The sequence below is a fragment of the Neoarius graeffei genome, chromosome 7 (genome assembly GCF_027579695.1).
Source record: "Neoarius graeffei isolate fNeoGra1 chromosome 7, fNeoGra1.pri, whole genome shotgun sequence".
Taxonomy (NCBI): domain Eukaryota; kingdom Metazoa; phylum Chordata; class Actinopteri; order Siluriformes; family Ariidae; genus Neoarius; species Neoarius graeffei.
The window spans coordinates 28,908,209-28,930,806 of record NC_083575.1 but is presented as its reverse complement, the minus strand read 5'-3'; the positions used below and the strand labels follow the sequence as shown (position 1 = coordinate 28,930,806).

General features: G+C 42.7%; 1 protein-coding gene across 1 annotated transcript in view; it reads right to left on the bottom strand.

Annotated features, from left to right (window-relative positions):
* macrod2 (mono-ADP ribosylhydrolase 2) overlaps window positions 1–22,598 on the bottom strand; it is a 1,287,170-nt gene that overhangs the window by 1,263,337 nt on the left and 1,235 nt on the right. Inside the window, exons 2-3 of the mRNA XM_060925481.1 lie at window positions 11,789–11,890; window positions 3,693–3,794 (exon numbers count right to left, since the gene is read on the bottom strand). Coding sequence (XP_060781464.1) covers window positions 3,693–3,794; window positions 11,789–11,890 — 204 coding nt within the window. The remainder of the gene's footprint in view (window positions 1–3,692; window positions 3,795–11,788; window positions 11,891–22,598) is intronic.

Below are 22,598 nucleotides of genomic sequence, written 5' to 3'. Positions count from 1 at the left end.
TTCATTAAAAAAAATTTTTTTTAAACGGTGAACTTTAGTTCCCTCTGAAATTTGGTCATTGTGATATACGTACATTTATTTCTGTAATATAAAAAAAAAAAAAACGGCCATTCTGTGGCTGGGAAGTTATTTAATTTGAAGGGATTAAAGCAAATAATGTGCATGAAATCGCTCGCTTCGCGCAGTCAAGCAGACAGAGGAAGTCCATGTACAGGTTTACCTTTTGGCATCTTCTTCTTTTGGGTTTTACAGCAGCTGGCATCCACAGTGTTGCATTGCTGCCATCTACAGGTTGACCTTTGACGGTTCCATCATTCTGTCACTAAACGAACAGCTGATCACACCGAGGTGCTCGCTGACCGCCTGCGTTTCCTTTCCTTCATATATAAACATAACGTCTTTTTTTTTGCAGTCCAAATCCTGCGCTCTGATTGGCTGGCGAGCGGGTCCATATCCTACAGTACAGACCCCAGTTACGGACCCCGGTTACAGACCTCTGGTGACTCGCTCGTTCACAACAACAAACATAGTAGAATTTGTCAGCATTTATCTTTTTTTTTTCAATAAGATTTATTTATAAGATTATCAAAAATCTAAATTTTTGCCAGCATTTCTCAGGAGAACAGCATTAATTTTACAGCATGGATAGCGATAACGACAGTCTTCACAGCGAAAGCGAGTTTTACTACCCTGAGGAAGAAGAAATGAAAGAAAACATTTCAGGAGAAAGCTAAAAACCTCTAACTGTTGCTAACGCCGAGCAAAAACATGGCTGAATCCTGAATGACTCAATTTTGTATAAATAGGGGACTACATAGGCGGCAAAATGTAGTTTTTTTTCCTGCCATAGAAGTGCACTTGTATACCGAGGAGGAAGCCATTTGCATTACAGCCGTGAATGAGGATTCAAAATGGCGGCTCGGCTCGGTTTTCCTTTCGGGCGCTCTCATTTTCGGTTAGAATTTGGTAAAGAAAAAAATAAATATATATATTATTTACCAGCTTAAGGTCGGGCCGTATGGTGAAATACCGTGACCTCGGCCTTGAATACTGACCTCGGCCCAGAGGGCCTCGCTCAGTACTTTCAAGACCTCGGTCACGGTATTTCACGTCACGGACCTCCCAGCTGGTAAGTAACATATATTTCTTCTCGCTTTCCGTTACTGTAGTCGGTCTTTCACATTTCATTCGCGTCCTCCATTTTCCTCTCCCGTTTCAAATCTGTATCCCACAATGCCTTGCGCGAACGGCGAAAGCCCACCATGTCACGCATGACGTAGTCTCTTGCATTGCGTCACAGTGAAGCAAGAAATAATAGAGAATTTAGGGCCATGTGGCTGTAAATTCATTAATTGTTTTATGAAAAGAAAAAAAAGAATAAAATTGGAAGTCTGATTTGTATTCAGTAGCTTTCGCGCCACTAAACAAAAATAATCAGGTGTCGGGAAAATTCTTTTTATGACCTAGACTTGAAAAATCTGAAAATCGGTCACCTTTAACATTAAACAGTGGGTTGTGCATTGCTGAAATTCTCTTACGTGAAGTAATTAAGAAGGCTTATATACTTAGCTGCTACACAAGACTCTGCACTATACTGTCTTCTGTACTTTAGGATAAAACTGATTCGGAAAATGTTATACAGACGCAATATTTACAACTTTCCCCATATTACACACACACACACACACACATAATTTATTTTTATATATATATATATATTTTATTACACACACACCGTGCTGAGCGTAAATGAGTGCACCCCCTTTGAAAAGTAACATTTTAAACAATATCTCAATGAACACAAACAATTTCCAAAATGTTGACAAGACAAAAGTTGAATATAACATCTGTTTAACTTATAACGGGAAAGTAAGGTTAATAATATAACTTAGATTACACATTTTTCAGTTTTACTCAAATTAGGGTGGTGCAAAAATGAGTACACCCCACAACAAAAACTACTACATCTAGTACTTTGTATGGCCTCCATGATTTTTAATGGCAGCACCAAGTCTTCTAGGCATGGAATGAACAAGTTGGCGACATTTTGCAACATCAATCTTTTTCCGTTCTTCAACAACGACCTCTTTTAGTGACTGGATGCTGGATGGAGAGTGATGCTCAACTTGTCTCTTCAGAATTCCCCATAGGTGTTCGATTGGGTTCAGATCAGGAGACATACTTGGCCACTGAATCACTTTCACCCTGTTCTTCTTCAGAAATCCAACAGTGGCCTTAGATGTGTGTTTAGTCATGTTGGAAAAGTGCACGACGACCAAGGGCACGGAGTGATGGTAGCATCTTCTCTTTCAGTCTAGAGCAATACATCTGTGAATTCATGATGCCATCAATGAAATGCAGCTCCGCGACACCAGCAGCACTCATGCAGCCCCACATAAGGACACTGCCACCACCATGTTTCACTGTAGGCACCATGCATTTTTCTTTGCATTCCTCACCTTTGCGACGCCATACAGTTTTGAAGCCATCAGTTCCAAAAACATTTATCTTGGTCTCATCACTCCAGAGTATAGAGTCCCAGTAGCCTTCATCTTTGTCAGCGTGGGCCCTGGCAAACTCTAGGCGGGCTTTTTTGTGCCTGGGCTTTACGAGAGGCTTCTTTCGTGGACGGCATCCATGCATGCCATTCCTCTGCAGTGTACGCTGTATTGCGTCACGGGAAATAGTCACCCCAGTTTGGCTTTCTACTTCTTTAGATAACTGCAGTGAACTCGCATGCCAAATTTTCTTCAGCCCTTCTCATCAGAAGACGCTCCTGTCGAGGTGTGAACTTCCGTGGACAACCTGGACGTCTCTGTGAGATGGTTGCAGTTCCATCTTGCTTAAATTTTTGTACCACTTTTGCTACAGTATTCTGACTGATAAGTAAAGCTTTGCTGATCTTCTTGTAGCCTTCACCTTTGTGGTGTAGAGAAATTATTTTCTTTGGGGAATTCTGAAGAGACAAGTTGAGCATCACTCTCCATCCAGCATCCAGTCACTAAAAGAGGTCGTTGTTGAAGAACGGAAAAAGATTGATGTTGCAAAATGTCGCCAACTTGTTCATTCCATGCCTAGAAGACTTGGTGCTGCCATTAAAAATCATGGAGGCCATACAAAGTACTAGATGTAGTAGTTTTTGTTGTGGGGTGTACTCATTTTTGCACCACCCTAATTTGAGTAAAACTGAAAAATGTGTAATCTAAAGTTATATTATTAACCTTACTTTCACGTTATAAGTTAAACAGATGTTATATTCAACTTTGTCTTGTTAACATTTTGGAAATTGTGTTGTGTTCATTGAGAGATTGTTTAAAATGTTGCTTTTCAAAGGGGGTGCACTCATTTACGCTGAGCAATATATACACACACACACACACACACACACACACACCGATGACCGCCCACACACATTTCCTGCCATAATCCTTTCCCAGTAATTAACACACCTTTTAATTAATCAGCATTCACACACATAGAACGCTCCTGCTTTTAGTGTGTGTGTGTGTGTGTGTGTGTGTGTGTGTGTGTGTGTGTGTGTAAAGGGGGGGGACATACAGGCACTAGAGGGCAGCAAAACACAACAAACTGGTGCGTCACTGGAACAGAGTGTTGCTGACTGGGTCAACTAAGTGTATGTGCTGAAAGCTTTGACTGAAATTAAACAATAAGCACAGGTCCAAAGCACTTACCAGCATTCACGATGGCATCCACTTCCAAGATAGTAATGTCACCCTTGTGCAGAGAGACTTTGTCACACAATGAGACAGGGTTTTCCTCCTCTTCCTCTGGCCCTGAGAAAAACAAATGAACATTTGTAATTCCGTTCCCGCTACCAAATTATGCAGACTACATTAAAAATATGAATAAAAAGTCTTTAGCAGTTCCTGTATCATCTTATCACTCTGTAAAATCAGGCAAATAAAAGACTACCATGGAAATGTTATGCTTTATGTTAAAAAGCTATTGGATTTCTGACAATATAATGTTTCATTATTTTGTCAATAAATACTCACGAAAAAAATGGAACACGTGCCATCTACTGGTTCGAAAATATTACACGTATACGCAAAATCAATAAACTGTATTGATTTAACTTCAGTTCAACAAGTGAACAAATGAGAGAGAGAGAGAGAGAGAGAGAGAGAGAGAGAGAGAGAGAAGAAAGGAAAAAAAACACAAATAAAGGACAGGCCATTTTAATTTCATTTCCACACCAGTTTACGCAGGCATCATAGAGAATAAACACATTAAAGGGGAACTGAAGGCAATTTTTTTATCATCAAAATTCTATTCATCTCATTTTATTAAATATCGGAATGCATTTTTGATCGCTATTTTGTCGCTGCTATAGCAAGTTATGAGTGTTTGAAATACGCTATGTGTCCATATGTCAAAGCGATGGCCGTAAACGAGATTCGTTGAGACCTGTGCGAGACATCGTAGGACGGAAGTAAAACGTACAGCAGGAATCAAAGTGACCGACCCTGTGTCCCAAATCGCTCACTCGTTCACTACTCCCTACTCCCTATAGAGAGCGTGCACGTGATGTCACGAGGTCATGTGATATTTGTTTATCTGCCATCTTGGACGGCATGGCCGCGCATAGAACTTAGACGAACCCGTTCTAATTATCAAGTGTGTGGGAGTAGATCTTTCGAGAATGGTTATATCTTGTTCAGCATTTGGTTGTACCAATAGACAAGGCCAAAAGGAGGGCCTGTCATTTTATAGATTCCCCGCAAACGAGGAGAGACGCGCAAAATGGGTGTCCACTGTGCGAAGAGAAAACTGGTACCCCGGTTCTACCAGCCGAATTTGCACCACCTATCACCAAGTTGTGATCCAAAAAATATAACTGCTTTTCACATGCACGTGTAATATTAATGTTCTTAATAAAATATGTATACAAATGCATAACTTGTTTATAAAGTTCTTCCTATCAGATTGTGTAAAGTACTGAAAAAGAATATGTATATGTTATTTTAGGCACATAGAGGTGCAAGAAAATATTTTTTTAATTTGTTTGAATATAGAAGCTGGACATATCTGTGACCCCTATACATTTATATCTGATATTGAATAATAATTCTGCACAGATAAAGATAGCGGTGATTTGTGATTTTTTTTAGACAAAAGCATACATATTTACAACCCTGTCATTTTCTGGAACTGAGTTTAGATTTCGAACATTCTTACGATAAAACGTCCTGCATAGTCTCTTTATGATAAACGTCTTAATGCCACTTACCCGTGAGGTTATCAAGTAGACATTCTTCTTCGGAACCTTCCAGAGGTATAGTTGGGATACCCATCCCGCAACAAAATATTTATAAGCTTCCAGGCTCTTGTAAGCTTTGAGGGCTTTGCCAGTGTAACACGATTCACGATTAACAAGAAAATTGTAAATGTCGTGGTAGGCCAGATCGGGCAAATCGCCGGCACCGCAGCTCCGAATTTCCCTGAACAAGGATTGCGGCAAGTTGTACGGATCTGCAATCCCCAACCTGGAACACTTTTCCACGCAACGCTGCCTCACGTCACCTTCAAGATGCTGAACAAACTTAGACAAGTTATCGCGCGATATAGATGGGGTATTTTCCGAATTTTCTTGGGGATTACTCCCTGGATCCATTACGCTCGCGCAAGGTAAACAATCCTGAAGCCGTCCAATATGGCGGAGTAAACACGGACGGGTCACGTGACTGCACATCCTCTTTATAGGGAATTACTGTATAGAAGACTATATAGTGAGCTCATTGGTAAAATGAAAAAACGCTTTCGGACACTAGTCCGCCGCGCTGGTATTTACATCATTACTGTCGCACAATTAAAACGTGCCAGATCAGTCGGCTGGTGGGTTTTCAACATAATAAACACATGCATGTATTTTTGTGATAAATTCATATTATACTGAGCGCGTTTCCGACATTAAATCAATACAAAGCACCTGCATCTTTCAGTTCTTTTAAATCAAGACTGAATACTTTCTTCTTTGCCGCTGCCTTTTATTAATTAAAAGTCTCAAATTTGATTTCTTTCAGCGCGACCGCAATGCATGATGGGATATATTGCTTTGGTTAGTGGCCATCGGTTGTACACTACTTTTCGTGATGCATTGTGGGATACTTTGAGCGCACTATATAGGGTGTAAATAATCCTCACTAAGGTTTCGGACAGCACTACAAAATGGCGTCCTCACTATATAGTGAGCAGGGAGCAACTTTGGACACAGGGGTTGTCAAAAGACGCGCGAGCCCTCTTTCGAATGCTGACGTAATCAAGCCGGACGCTGTGTTTGTTTTGATAGCAGTCAGGAAAGTTTGAAAAAAGTAGGCAGTTCCCCATCGGTTTGACACTTTATATTTAGGGAATATTGCTTTTGACAGATGGGTCTATGGAGATAAAAAAAATTGCTGCTTATACTTTTGGCTACAAGCAAAAAGACTATTTCAAGAAGGTGGTTAAAACCAGATCCTCCTACTATAGAAGAATGGTTAGATGTGACTCAAGATACGTGTGTCATGGAAAAATTGTCCTCCTCTCTCAGAATACAGACTGAGAAATTTTTTTAGGATATGGTCTAAATGGACTGGTTATGTTAAAGAGATAAGAGCAGTTTTTTGCTGATTAATCCTGATTAATATTGTTACTATGTAATTTGGTATGTTTAATTTCATTTTTGTGAATTGTGAAGTGTGGAACCCTTCATGTTCAAATTGTTCCTGTTACAAGAATACGGAAATGTATAAAACCCATGGCCATAATAGAAAATTGTCGTTGATATTACGACCCTTAAGGTCTTCTTCATCAAAATACATAAGTTTTATTTTCTTTTTTTTCCTGTATTGGTAATGTATAACTCATGTAAACAAGAAGAAGAGATGATGTAAGAAAAATGTCTGAAATCTTGTGGCCACAATAAAAAATAAAAAAGTAGGCAGGAATAGTCATTTAACCTCGTTTTTGTGCAAGATTTCGTTTGGAAAACAGTTTTCAAAATGGCGGCACTGACACCTGGCTGACGCTTCACGTTTCGAAGTCTCGCGCAAGTCTGGTGAAGATCACACAGGTAAGCGACGCCTGCCGTGGACCAAACGAACTAAATTCAACACGGCTAAAAACCGAATAGGCCGATAAGTATCATATTTAATTGTGATTAATTGCCAATACGAGTCACGATATAAGGTTACTAAAACCGAAAACGTAATTGAAGAACACGTTAATTAAGAAATAAATCAAGTTTAAAAATGACTTCAGTTCTCCTTTAAAGTGACCTTGAATCATTTATTTAATATTCTGAATTGAAATCAAATATAGCCGAAACATTTAATGCGTTCAGGTGGCTTCGCGTCGACACAAGAAAGATCCTCATCCAAGTGACTCAACTTTCCCTTAACCCTATAGCTTCTTACATCATCACGATAAATTAAAGCATGACCAACCCAATCAATGTGCCTTCAGCTCCCATAGCATGCTCCATTATCGAGATCATACACAATTATAGAGCCGAGTGTTAAATGATGTACTTTTACAAAATCATCAGTTATTGAAGGAGTCTTCAATAACTGCTTTGCTCAACTCTGCCCTAATTCACAGAAAAAAAATCGATCAGGATCGCACAAATGTCTCAAAACCCGATCAGGTTATACATCATATGTACTGAGCAAATACAGTGAGCAGTTGAACTATACTCGTTTGGGGGTTTTATGCATTTTAAACGGAGTCCAGATTGCCCAGGAAATGTGCACCCAAACAAACCATGAATTTCGCAGCTTCAGTTACTTTTAGAAACTTGTGATTTCTCAACCTGCTTTCGAACAAAATAGCAACTGAAACTGACCGCCCTTTACTGAGGAGAAAAGCAGACACCACCATCATTAGCAACCTGACAGAAGCTCAGCACAATGTCCTCCTACTGACACCCCCTGGAGCTCCATCCTCTGCTCGACATGGCATTTGTTCAACCACCAGCTGGTTCTTAAAACACTAAACAGCACACTCTTCGAGCATAAATTACCCACACAGATTAAACGTTTCAGCTGCATATTAAACAAATCAGACATTTATTACCAGACTCCATGATGTAGCTATAGTAACACGTATGGGACTAGAATAAGGAGAAAACATGACATGCGTGAAAACATGGCAACTTGAAAAATCAGGGCAGGTTGCAAACGCCATCTGTGGCTGGAGGTCAAGAGAGCAAAACTGACTGTCCTGTCTCTCCTGTCAATCAGGGTGACACGAGCCAATCGTGGGCATCTATGAGCTCAGGGATGTGGAAGAGGGCAAACAGCATGTTCCTCAGAGTGCGTTACGCTGCCGTATGACACCGCAGTTCAAAAACTGTAGTGACTGGTGTTACATATCTCTGAGGAAGCATGCGTTAGCCTTCACCCTCCCCATCTGGTAGAAAATTCTCTTTGTTTTCTGACTTAGCCAGAGTGCTTAAGGAAATAAAGTACTACTGAAATAAGAAGTACACACGACTACTGTATTGATGTCCAAAAAATAAAAAAATAATATATGATATCAAGTGTGGTCAATTAGCACTGTCGCCTCACAGCAAGAAGGTCCGTATTCGAGCCCCGTGGCCGGCGAGGGCCTTTCTGTGTGGAGTTTGCATGTTCTCCCCGTGTCCGCGTGGGTTTCCTCCGGGTGCTCCGGTTTCCCCCACAGTCCAAAGACATGCAGGTTAGGTTAACTGGTGACTCTAAATTGAGCGTAGGTGTGAATGTGAGTGTGAATGGTTGTCTGTGTCTATGTGTCAGTCCTGCGATGACCTGGCAACTTGTCCAGGGTGTACCCCGCCTTTTGCCCGTAGTCAGCTGGGATAGGCTCCAGCTTGCTTGCGACCCTGTAGAACAGGATAAAGCGGCTAGAGATAATGGATGGATGGATAGTTGCCAATACGAATCACGATATAAGGTTACTAAAACCAAAAACGTAATTGAATAACACGTTAGTTAAGAAATAAAGCAAGTTTAAAAATGACTTCAGTTCCCCTTTAACAGTTTTTGTCATCTAAGGGTGACAGACAGACGTAAGTGCAGGAAGAGTTTTGTTGAAAGCACGCTAGCAAACAGATCCAAAATGTAAATGAAGGCAGAGTCCAATCCAAAAACAGGCAGTGGTCGAGTGAGGCACAGACAAGATATCAGAGGTAATATAATTCTCACAGTCCAAAAACAAACAGGGTCAAAACCAGAAAAGTGATACAAAATACAAGGCTTTCACAAAGTCTGTGTTACTGAGAGTCCTTATATGTATGCGCTGTGATTGCGCTCCATTCAGGAACAGGTGCGTTGTAATTAATCCTAATGGTGTGGCGCGCTTTGCACTCTACAGCTGTGCGCTCCGAACTCCAGCAAGTGTGGACATGACAGATGTAACCAGACAACTCAGACATATCAAATTTGATATCTGTTGGTAACTCTATAATAATGATGTAAAGAGAAGGCGCTGGTTCACTGCTGTCCACCAGGCACCCAGTAGAGTTACACCATAATAAATGCCGTGGTGGTATTTCTGGCTCATGGCATGCGGTGCCAAAGAAAGGAATAAATATGTTTTCGTAACTGTGATGAGCATTTCATTATTGGCATCACTGTCACAAAGCAATACTGTAATTTACTGATGTGAAATACACAATACTACACAATTCAATGGTTCATATGCTATAATATTAGTCTATTCAGGTTGATTTTGCACCCTTGCATATATTTTGCTCATACACTCATCAGGAGCTCGACTTTTAGACAGTGCACATCATACACACATACACACACACCAAATTGAGCCAACGAGGGCAGCATAGGTTCTTGCCAACAATTACTTCATAAAATGAAAGTGTTAATATTGTTAAGTAACAAACTATTATCCTTGACTTCCCTTATCAAAAAGAAGTACACTTCAAGTTCATTTTATTACGTATACTTCAGTAAAGTATATTTCCTTAAGTATAATTTTGTGTACCAAGTATACTGATATCCATGTATTTACAGTATACTTGTAAGTAAACATATCGAATACTTCTTGGGACTAAATTGGCCCACTTTTAGTTTATTAAAAAGTATACTTTAAGTCTAAGAGAAGTAAACCGAGTTTACAACTAGTATTTTTATTTTTGTACTGCAAGTAAACCACAAGTAAACTTATATACTAATAGTTTACTAGTTCTAGACTTGTCCACTCTTTAATTTCAAAAAGCATACTTTATAGTATACTGGAAATATACTACAAGTTTACTTGTTTTATACATCTAGTCCACTTTTTAGTTTTGAAGTATACTGTAATTACCCTTCTAGGTATACTATTAGTTTTCTAGCCCTAACCCTTACCTCATGCCCACTACCAGTAGACAACTTAAGTGTTTTGTACCTTAAGTTACAATGAAGTTATAAAGATAAGAATTCACAAAAAAATAACAACAGATACTCAGGATTAAGAACATATTCATTTTCTTTTAAAAAAAAATTGGATGAAATGTCAAAATATAAAAACATGGCAATGACAATTGAAATTGACATCCAAGCTCGAAAGAAAAAGAAATAAATAAAACAAAATTTAATTATCCCACTCAGGAGAAATTAAAATAAATAAATAAATAACCCTTCTATGGAACCACAGACATACCCAAGAGTCAACAATGCTGAAGCCCAGCTACAGGGCAAGTCCACTTAAACATAAGGCACAAATATTTTAATACTTTATTACACTAAGTATACCTTGATCAAAAGTTTAAGTATAAGCTTAATATACTTAGACTTTTCTCTTTACTTTTCAGTATAAGCCTTAAGTATATCTCGAATAAGTAAATAACAAGTAAACTGAAAGCATACTCTCTTAGTTTAAAAGAAGTATACGAGAAGCATACTTGAATAAACTTTTTTGTAAGGGTTACTTTACTGGCAAAGAAACAAACTGGTTAAGGAAACCCAAATCACATAGACACGAAAAGTGGGCGTGTTTTGAGTATTTCACAAAGAATAACATCACATATAAAAGCCAGGGAAGATAATGAATATATGAATAATGGTTCGAGTGTGCTGTTTGTTTTTGGTAGGCATGTAGCCCAAAAAGTGTCTGCCCTCTTATACGTGTAAATGAAAACCTTTTCATAACCTCTAATTAAACGCTGTTTGTGTTGGAGGGACGAATTCATGGCGAATTCAATGGCAAACATTGACTAGAGATGAAGCGTTTTTTTTTTTAAATAGTATGCCGTAATTGTCATCAACCATTCCATTATTAAATCCTCAGTGAATAGTGACTCCGTGGGTTAAGCATTGTAGTATAACAATAACAGTATTGAGGGTTAGCAATTCTCATCTCATTATCTGTAGCCGCTTTATCCTGTTCTACAGGGTCGCAGGCAAGCTGGAGCCTATCCCAGCTGACTACGGGCGAAAGGCGGGATACACCCTGGACAAGTCGCCAGGTCATCACAGGGCTGACACATAGACACAGACAACCATTCACACTCACATTCACACCTACGCTCAATTTAGAGTCACCAGTTAACCTAACCTGCATGTCTTTGGACTGTGGGGGAAACCGGAGCACCCGGAGGAAACCCACGCGGACACGGGGAGAACATGCAAACTCCGCACAAAAAGGCCCTCGCCGGCCACAGGGCTTGAACCCGGACCTTCTTGCTGTGAGGCGACAGCGCTAACCACTACACCACCGTGCCGCCCGGTTAGCAATTCTGCTGTCTGGAAATCATTGTTAGTTCATGCTGACTGAGGTCTTAATCCTGAGCTCAAGGCTGCTGCTGCTTTACCTCTACTGTGGTGATGCCTCCAGGTGGGAATCTTGTCCAAAGCCATGTAGTTGTCCCCATACTCTTGACGTCTTTCCTCCTGTCCAAGGCTAAGCAAGCGGTCTGTACAACGAAGGGGGAAAATAAATCATTAAAAAGATTGTCGTCTAGAAATGGGATTTAAATCCAATTAGAAGGCATCCATAATCTTCATACCACTTTTTTTTTTAATGTAAAAGTCTTTCACAAACCAGGAAAATACTCATATTTCATGAAGTAAATAAAGCAGTACTTAAGTATTAGAGTTATTTGAAGTACTAGTGAGTTTTTGGAATGGACGGATTTCTTGCAGGCTGAAGGGCATCGCTGATGTCGTTACTTTCATCAGTCTGGGCGTTCAAGTTCAAAGTGTTTATTGTCATATGCAGAGTAAGGACATGTCCTCTTGCACAATGAAACTCTTAGTTTGCTGTCCACCATGAATGCCAATTACAAATAAACAAATAAATAAATCGGCAGAAGAAGTAATACAAAGTAAAGGCGATAAAGTGCAAAAATAAAAGCAAAGAAAAGCAAGCAAAACACACCCAGTATAGCACAAATAAAGGTAAATGTAGTGCAAAACAGGTAGTGTAATACAAAAAAAAAATAACGCAATGATCGGACGTAGCAGCAGAAGGGCAGTAACGCAAACAATGTAACCAGATGTAAACAGTCAAGGAACAGCAGCAAAAAGGGCAGTAAACAGATGTAAACGGTCAAGGACAGTTTACAGGGAGGTAGTCTATGGTTATAGACTCCTGTCAGCTGTTCAGGAGTCTGATGGCAGTGCGAAAGAAAGAGTTCTTTAGTCTGACAGTCTTACATTTCACACTTCCGTACCTCCGGCCTGAGGGTAGAAGTGTGAACAGTCCGTGCTGGGGGTGGGTGGGGTCTTTGAGGATGGAGGCAGCTCTCCTGTGGACTCTGCGGTGGTAGATGCTCTGCAGAGAGGGCAGTGGAGTTCTGGTGATCCTCTCAGCAGTCTTCACCACCCTCTGCAGGCGTTTGCGGTCCATCGCTGTAGCGCTGCCGTACCGCACAGTGATGCAGTTGGTCAGGATGCTCTCAATCACGCAGCTGTAGAAGTTGCTGAGGATCTTGGGTGACATAGCAAACTTCCTCAGCCTCCTCAGAAAGTACAGTCACTGTTGAGCCTTTCTAACCAGCTGTGTGGGGTCAAGTGTCCATGTGAGGTTCTCACTGATGTGAGCACCCAGGTATTTGAAGCTGCTCACCCTTTCCACCTCAAGCTCCCGGATGAACAGTGGCCGATGAGGTCTCCTCTCCTTCCTCATGTCCACCATCATCATCTCCTTCGTCTTGTCCATGTCGAGGCTGAAGTCCTCGCACCATGACACCAGACTGGCCACCTCCCTCCTGTAGGCCGTTTCGTCACCGCCAGTGATGTGTCCCATCACTGCGGTGTCGTCCGCGAACTTCAGGATGATGATGTCCTTGTGGGAGGCGACACAGTTGTCGGTGAACAGAGTGTAGAGGATGGGGCTGAGGACGCATCCCTGTGGGGTGCCAATGTTTGTGATGATGCTGGATGAAGTCCTATTACCAATCCTGACAGTCGGGGGCCTGCCAGTCAGGAAGTTGAGGAGCCAGTTACAGAGGGTGGGGTGCAAACCAAGTGTGGACAGTTTATGGATGAGTTTGTGGGGGATGGCCGTGTTGAAGGCAGAGATGTAATCAACAAAGAGCATCCTGATGTAAGAGTCTTTGTTTTCTCAACACAAATTGAAAATGGCCTGGATGAAACCAGCAAGCACAGCATAAGAACATTATGGCATGGCGAGCAAATGCGGTAACTAAACTGCGTGACCTGTTTTGTTGTTTGCCGAGTTGCCATAATAATTTGGCATATTTATATCTACATAAATTTTTGTACTAATTTTGTGCAAGAGTGTCACACCTGCGTGTCTTGGCGCATGCATCAGATAGACTCTCGGGCGCGCTCCGGACAGCGTGCACGCCAAGCAAACTCTTGCGTGTGCCGTAAACGAGTCGCACCTGCACAGGATTAAGGCGCAATCAGTGCACCTATATAAAAACTGTGAAAAAACACTTACTTTGCGAAGTATTGAGTTGCACTGCTGACACATTACCAAGTCTTATTTCCTTGCTTGGGTTCCTGATCCCTGATTTCCGGTTTCTCGTCTTTGGTTCTGCCGAGTCTACGAGAGCCTGTTTGTGCCTCGCTCGACCTATTGCCCATTTCAGTATTTTACAATTTTGCCTGTTGTTCTGGATTGTTTACCGTCTTCACTTGTATTAACAAACACCTTCTGCACTTACATCCGTCTCCCAACCATCTCCAACAGAATACTTCACACTCCCTGACAAAGAGAAGCACATTCACCTGTTCATACGTCATGTTCAGGAACAAACTAATGTTAACGGCACTAAAACAGCCACCATCAAATGGTGCTATTGGAGTCTTGTTCTCGGACTCGACTCGACATTTTTTTTAATGACTTGGACTTGAACACTAGGACTCGAGACTGGACTCGGACTCGAGGTTTAGTGACGACTACAACACTGGATCAAACAGTTTTGTAAGTACAGTTTGACCTACCACTGGCATAGCACGTGAAGCAAGGGTGTTCAGCAACAACACTGCTCATGTTTTTTTGCACCCATCAATTCAGATCATAGGTTTTTCTATGGTTGGAATCTGAAGACTATTGTAGCTATTGTATCGAGGGCAGCCATGGCCTGAAGGTCAGAGAAGCAACCTTGAGCCTAAAGGGTCGCCGGTTTGATTCCCAAAGCCGGCAGGAAAAATGTGAGGGGAGTTGAGTGAATGAACGACACGAAATGCCCTTAGTGCTGTAGCTGCTCATTACTCTGGGTATGTGTGTGTTCACTGCTTCAGATGGGTTAAATGCACTGTAGATGTGATGAATAAAGGCTGATTCTTCTTAAAACACTGTTTGTATTTCTGCGACCAATTTATTTGAGTCATTACCTTCGTTTAAATGTTTGTAAATTGGATTGTATTTTGACGCAACACAATAACCAACTGTACAGTGCAAGAAAAGTGTATTGAAAAAGGAGCGCCACAAATAAGTACTGTTATCTTTGAGTGCCAATAATAAGAGCACTTTTCTCTTAAAAACTGCCAAAAGTTCTAGAGTTGACTGTCTATCCTTCCCACTCATAGTCTGTTTATAAATCCCATGTCTAAAATTGTACTCACACACATATGGTAGGAGATAACGGCATATAAATAACTAACGGAAAGGCAAGCTCGGGGGGGGGAACAAAACAAAAAAAAAAAACATCTGCAATATCGGCGTCTGCCAGCGAAGGAATCTCGAATATGTTCGAGGTTCTGACAACGGTAATAAATAAAGCGCATGACCAGGATCTCACTCAAATCAAGGCCATGACATCAGGACACTGGATATCAGAATTTCAAAGTAGAGTAAATAAATCTCTGACAGCCATGTTTTCTTTTAAAGTATACATATATTACAATAATGGCATTTAGCAGACGCTTTTATCCAGAGTGACGTAGAACATACCCAGGGCAGCATGGCGAGTAGGTGCCTTGCTCAAGGGCACTTCAGCCATTCTTGCTAGTCCAGGGAATCAAACCAGCAACGTTTTGGTCCCAAAGCTGCTTCTCTAACCTTCAGGCCATGGCTTCCCCCATTATATTTAATAGCAAACCAAACCGACTTAATAATCTCAGTAAAACGTCACAAATGGACACAAATCAGGAATCTCATAAAAACATGGATGGTGATTCAGAGAATAAAGTAATCCCCACTGTTGAGCATGTAGAAGAGGTTTTTTTCAGGCGGCACTGTGGTGCAGTGGTTAGCACTGTCGCATCTGGGTTCGATCCTCACAGCCTTTCTGTGTGGAGTTTGCATGTTCTCTTTGTGACTGTGTGGGTTTCCTCCAGGTTCCCCCACAGTCCAAAAACACGCGGCGATGTTAACTAGCTACTCTAAATTGCCCATAGGTGTGAATGTGTGTGCGAGTGGTTGGGTGGGAATTGCCCTACGTCCTCCCTGGGTAGCTCTCCTGAGCTAGTTAACAAATGTGCAGTCTGGGGGGGGCGTCATGGCTCAGGTGGATAAGGCGCCATACCATAAACCCGGGGACCCGGGTTCGATTCCGACCTGAGGTCATTTCCCGATCTCTCTCCCGCTCATTTCCTGTCTCTACGCTGTCCTATCCAATAAAGGTGGAAAAAGCCCCAAAAAATCTTTATAAAACAAATCTGCAGTCAACAACAGCTGACATACAAAAAGAAGAGGAGATGCTTTTCCTCCAAAGGCACCAGGAAACCATTCAGATACATGACATCTTGGAGTCCATGAAGGACCAGGACACTTTAAATGAACATCTGGCTACCTCCACCGAGAAGCCAAGAAGTTACAACTGGGTCGTGGTTGGATCTTTCAGCAGGGCAAAAATCCAAATCTGGATCTGGAGAGATTGAGGATATTGAGGAGTGGTCTCAGATTCTTCACTCAGTATTCTCCAATCTCATAAAGCAAGACGAAGCAATTTTTGGACGAGACTGAACAACATACTGGTATTTGTTAGTGGCAAGCAAGAAGCAATTATTTACCGATGATGAAGGCAGAGACATGAACAAATCATGATATTTTGTGAAAACCAAGTTCAATAATTGTTTCATCATTAATTTTTCTTTAATACTGATTATAAAGTTCACTCAATAAGCTTTTTTGTGCGCGTGTGTTTTCCCTGTTTTTATCATCAATTAAGGCTCGACGGCCTTTCAATTTCATAAAATCGGCGAAATGTAGTTCCCTCTGAAATTTGGTCATTGTGATGTATGTTTATTTCTGTAATATCTCAAAAAAACAGGCCATCCTGTGGCTGGGAAGTTATTTAATTTGAAGGGATTCCCGAGCAAATAATGTGCATGAAATCGCTCGCTTCACGCAGGTCAAGCAGACCGAGGAAGTCCATCTGCGCAATTGCGCATGCGTAGGTTTACCTTCTTCTTTTGGGTTTTATGGCAGCTGGCATCCACAGTGTTGCATTGCTGCCATCTACATGTTTACCTTTGACGGTGTGCTGACAGTTCCATCATTCTGTCACTCAACGAACAGCTGATCACACCGAGCTGCTCGCTGACCGCCGATATTTATTAGTTTGGTCCTGCGTTTTCCTTTCCTTTGTATATAACATAACGTCTTTTCTTCTCGCTTTCCGTTACTGTAGTCAGTCTTTCACATTTCATTCGCACACTCACGCCCTCCATTTTTCTTTCCTGTTTCAAATTTGTATCCCACAATGCCTTGCGTGAACATGGAAAGCCCACCACGTCATGCACGACGTAGTATCTTGTATTGGGTCATGGTGAAGCAGGAAAAAATAGTGGTGGTCCAAAATTCATTAATTGTTCAATTTAAAAAAACAAAAAACAAATAAAACTGGAAGTCTGTGATTCGAATTCAGTCGCTTTCAGTTCACTACACAAAAATAATTGGGGGTCAGGAAAAATTCTTTTTATGACCCATACCTGAAAAACCTGAAAGGCAGTATACCTGTAAAGACGCCAACTCATTGCCTGTCAATTTAGGGACGTGAGCCACATCGACAAAAGTGCGACATAACTGTGCAGGAACAGACCATTATTTGTAGGCAGTTATTTGCAGCTTGCTCAGCCAATTAAAACGGCGTAAAAAATAATCTGAATTTAAAAAAAAGTAATAAAATATTCAGTGCAGTTTTTGCTGGCAAAGGCAAGGCTGCACAGAGTATAAATGCAAGCATACAAATAACTGACATTTTTCCCCATTGCAATTACTTCAATTAAACATTACCATTAACGACAAAGATTTTTTCAGAATCTTTTTTTTTTTAACCCCATGATGCCAGTAATTCGGGGCTGTAGATATATTAAAAGAAAAATTCCACACAGATAAGACCAGCAGTGAGTCGAGGAAACGGCTACACAGCACAAACAGCAATTTTGGCTTCATCATCCGTGCACTGAAAAGTGTTGTATAAACAGGACAGAACTGGCCTAAATGCATTTAAAACAGTCACAGCTGCAGAGTGACACAGCGATTAACATGTCGAGTTGGATATGAAATATCGCCACAGTTACAGCGGAACAACAACTTCGTGTGATGTTTCACGAAAGAAAATCAACAAGTCAAAACTACTTGTTGACAACCATGATTAACGCCAATATTCTGGAAACTATTTCTTTTCAGAGGAAGGCCAAAAATGTCAGCCTTCAATAAGAACAACCCACTTCCTTGGCCTCTGAAAAGAAAAAAATCCAGACTTTTATGGAGAACGATTGCATTCCTTAACCTTTACAGGATTAAAAAATTTCGAGCTCGACATCAAGTAAGGGGAAAAAAAAAGAAAAGAAATACGACGAGACGGGCTGTTATAGCAAACACGGCATGGTGTGATGGAATGAAGACGGTTACCAGTTGATTATTTCACATATTTTGAAGTGTCTTCGTCAGCTTCGGGGAATCGTCAATTATTAACTTTATTAATGAAAGAACGACGGTGTCTGGAGTGGCGCAACAGGTCGTAATGGCCAGGAGTCAAGACAGCAAAATTGGCTGTGGTTAGGGCTGCGTACCAGTACTGTGTACTGGTACTGTACCGTGAAAACAGAATCGGTACAGGTCCAAAATACCGGATCATGGAGTACCGGTACTGTACCGATATAAATTAACACCAAGTATCTGCTTATTTTGTGACTGAAGATGCGTAAATCCTACCACAAAGACGAACATTTAGCACTGGAAAAGACGTAAAATGCCGCGCTGAAACTTGAAATCGGAGCCATCTTTGATTTGAGATCCTCTCGCCACAGTCTCACGAGACATTGCGAGAGCTTGGCTGATCCAGCGTTCTGATTGGTCAAAAAGACTCAAAAGCAGGTCAGCCATTTTTCCTTTGCTGGCATTGGCGGCCTTTGCTGCTTTGTGTAATTTTGCCGCGCAAGTTAAAGGCCGCGGACTGCGCGTAGTCTGTAGTACTCTAGTGTAGTCACTTCTCGCTGTGAGACAACTTATGACTTTTTGTCCCAAGTTAACCAAGTGTAAGACTGAGAGGGTGACTGAGAAGTGAGGTAGGAAACCTAGTTATGTTTGGTTTTCTTTGAATAAAGATACTGACAAGTTGTCAACAGTTTATTAATGCTTCTGTCATTATTGAAGAAGTTCAGAAGAATTTGTCAAATTGTTCAGGTACAGGTCCGGACCTGTACCTAAACCTCTGTACCGGTACCTGTACCTGATGTTACGTTTAGGTACGCAGCCCTAGCTGTGGTCCCTCTGGGTGGAGGGGATGGCACACACACTCACTCACTCACTCTCCTGTCAATCACAGCAACACCAGCCAATCACGGGCGTCTGCAGAAGGGGACGGATAGCGCTTTCCTTAGAGTGTGTTCCATTGCCCTGTGACACAGCAGGAGCAGCAGTTTGAAAAGACGAAGTTATCTGGGCTTCACGCGTCCCGGATGCGATTACCTTCACCCTCCCGGATTGGCAAATGATAGGAGAGAACTGGTGGGTAGGAGTTAGCCAAGACAAAGTCTGGGACAAAACGAATTTAGTTACGCATAACGGTCGCAAAACATGTTAGTTCCCGCTGCTATCGCTTATGTTATAGCAGCGATAAACAGCTGCTCCTTTACCAGCCTCTCATTTTTCTCTCACAGTAAATAAGACAAGTGCAGCTTATCATCTCATCTCATTATCTCTAGCCGCTTTATCCTGTTCTACAGGGTCGCAGGCAAGCTGGAACCTATCCCAGCTGACTACGGGCGAAAGGTGGGGTACACCCTGGACAAGTCGCCAGGTCATCACAGGGCTGACACATAGACACAGACAACCATTCACACTCACATTCACACCTACGGTCAATTTAGAGTCACCAGTTAACCTAACCTGCATGTCTTTGGACTGTGGGGGAAACCGGAGAACCCAGAGGAAACCCACGCGGACACGGGGAGAACATGCAAACTCCGCACAGAAAGGCCCTCGCCGGCCACGGGGCTCGAACCCGGACCTTCTTGCTGTGAGGCGACAGTGCTAACCACTGTGCCGCCGCAGCTTATCATATTACTGAGAAACGACAACTGCTCTTTCCTGAAAGACTTTCCTGGATCTGAAAAATTTACAGCTTTACCTTTAAAGGTCTTCATTCACGTGAAGCTTCAATTCAAGTCGCCTGTGCAAGTCATTAGGATTATAGAAATGATAACATATTAAAACAAGTGCATGAATATAAACCTTGCAACAGGTTGACATGCAACTGATGCAGCAGCACTTTAGTCTTTTCCTCTGTCCAGCTCTCTCACGTCCTCAGGTGTTTACTGCTCAGATAGCATTCTAAAGCTTCAACAACGTTTCCAGAAATACAGGCATTGACGCCATCATAATGATGTTGGTCTTTTAGATTCACGTGTGCCGTGTGAACCTACTTGCTGATATACAACAAAGTAGAGTTCCTGTACACAGGGGAAGCCATGACCTAATGGTTAGAGAAGCAGCTTTCGGACCAAAACGTTGCTGGTTCAAGTCCCTGGACCAGCTGGAATGACCTTGAGCAAGGCACCTCATCCCCAACTGTATGTTACTTTGGATAAGAGTGTCTGATAAATGCCATTAATGTCCATAATACCATACAGGTTCCTGGTCCTGGAGAACATGTGCGGTTTTTTTCTTCTTCATCACCATCCCGTAGCCAGCAAGGGCCGTAGGGGCACCACTGATGACAGTTTAACATGTCTAGGGCATTTTAAACTTGGCAGCGCCCATCCCTCTCCAAGCTTCAATTGACAATTTAGAGTAGCTAGTTAACTTTGGAGGGCGGCACAGTGGTGTAGTGGTTAGCGCTGTCGCCTCACAGCAAGAAGGCCCGGGTTCGAGCCCCGTGGCCGGCGAGGGCCTTTCTGTGTGGAGTTTGCATGTTCTCCCCGTGTCCGCGTGGGTTTCCTCCGGGTGCTCCGGTTTCCCCCACAGTCCAAAGACATGCAGGTTAGGTTAGCTGGTGACTCTAAATTGACCGTAGGTGTGAATGTGAGTGTGAATGGTTGTCTGTGTCTATGTGTCAGCCCTGTGATGACCTGGCGACTTGTCCAGGGTGTACCCCGCCTTTCGCCCGTAGTCAGCTGGGATAGGCTCCAGCTTGCCTGCGACCCTGTAGAACAGGATAAAGCGGCTACAGATAATGAGATGAGTTAACTTTGGACTGTGGGGAAAACCAGAGGAAACCCATGCAGACACGGGAAGAACATGCACACAGAACTCCACACAGAAAGGCCCCCGCCGGCCACTGGGCTCGAACCCAGAACCTTCTTGATGTGAGACGACAGTGCTAACCACAACACCACCGTGCTCCCAAGTGTTTTTATGCATGGTCTTAAAATCCATCCATCCATCCATCCATCCAACACCTGTATCCGCTTATCCTGTTCTACAGGGTCGCAGGCAAGCTGGATCCTATCCCAGCTGACTATGGGTGAGAGGTGGGGTACACCCTGGACAAGTCGCCAGGTCATTGCAGACACAAACAACCATTCACACTCACATTCACACCTACGGTGAATTTAGAGCCACCAGTTACAGTAACCTAACCTGCATGTCTTTGGACTGTCGGGGAAACCGGAGCACCCGGAGGAAACCCACGCAGACACGCGGAGAACATGCACACAGAACTCCACACAGAAAGGCCCTCGCCGGCCACCAGGCTCGAACCCAGAACCTTCTTGCCGTGAGACAACAGTGCTAACCATGACACCACCGTGCTCCCAAGTGTTTTTACGCATGGTCTTAAAATCCGTCCATCCAACCTGCATGTCTTTGGACTGTCGGGGAAACCGGAGCACCCAGACGAAACCCACGCAGACATGCGGAGAACATGCACACAGAACTCCACACAGAAAGGCCCTCGCTGGCCACCGGGCTCGAACCCAGAACGTTCTTGCCGTGAGACAACAGTGCTAACCACGACACCACCGTGCTCCCAAGTGTTTTTATGCATGGTCTTAAAATCCATCCATCACCTGTAGCCGCTTATCCTGTTCTACAGGGTCGCAGGCAAGCTGGATCCTATCCCAGCTGACTATCAGTGAGAGGCGGGGTACACCCTGGACAAGTCGCCAGGTAATCGCAGACACAAACAACCATTCACATCTACGGACAATTTAGAGCCACCAGTTACAGTAACCTAACCTGCATGTCTTTGGACTCTCAGGGAAACCGGAACACCTGGAGGAAACCCACGCAGACATGCAGAGAACATGCACACAGAATTCCACACAGAAAAGCCCTCGCCGGCTGCCGAGCTCAAACCCAGAACCTTCTTGCTGTGAGACGACAGTGCTAACCACTACACCACCGTGCTCCCAAGTGTTTTTATGCATGGTCTTAAAAATCTATTCATCCATTATCTGTAGTCGCTTTATCCTGTTCTACAGGGTCGCAGGCAAGCTGGATCCTATCCCAGCTGACTATGGGTGAGAGGCAGGGTACACCCTGGAAAAGTTGCCAGGTCACTGCAGACGCAAACAACCATTCACACTCACGGTCAATTTAGAGCCACCAGTTAACCTAACCTGCATGTCTTTGGACTGTTGAGGAAACCCACACAGACACAGGAAGAACATGCACACAGAACTCCACACAGAAATGCCCTCGCCGGCCGCCGGGCTCGAACCCAGAACCTTCTTGCTGTGAGACAACAGTGCTAACCACGACACCACCGTGCTCCCAAGCGTTTTTATGCATGGTCTTAAAATCCATCCATCCAACCT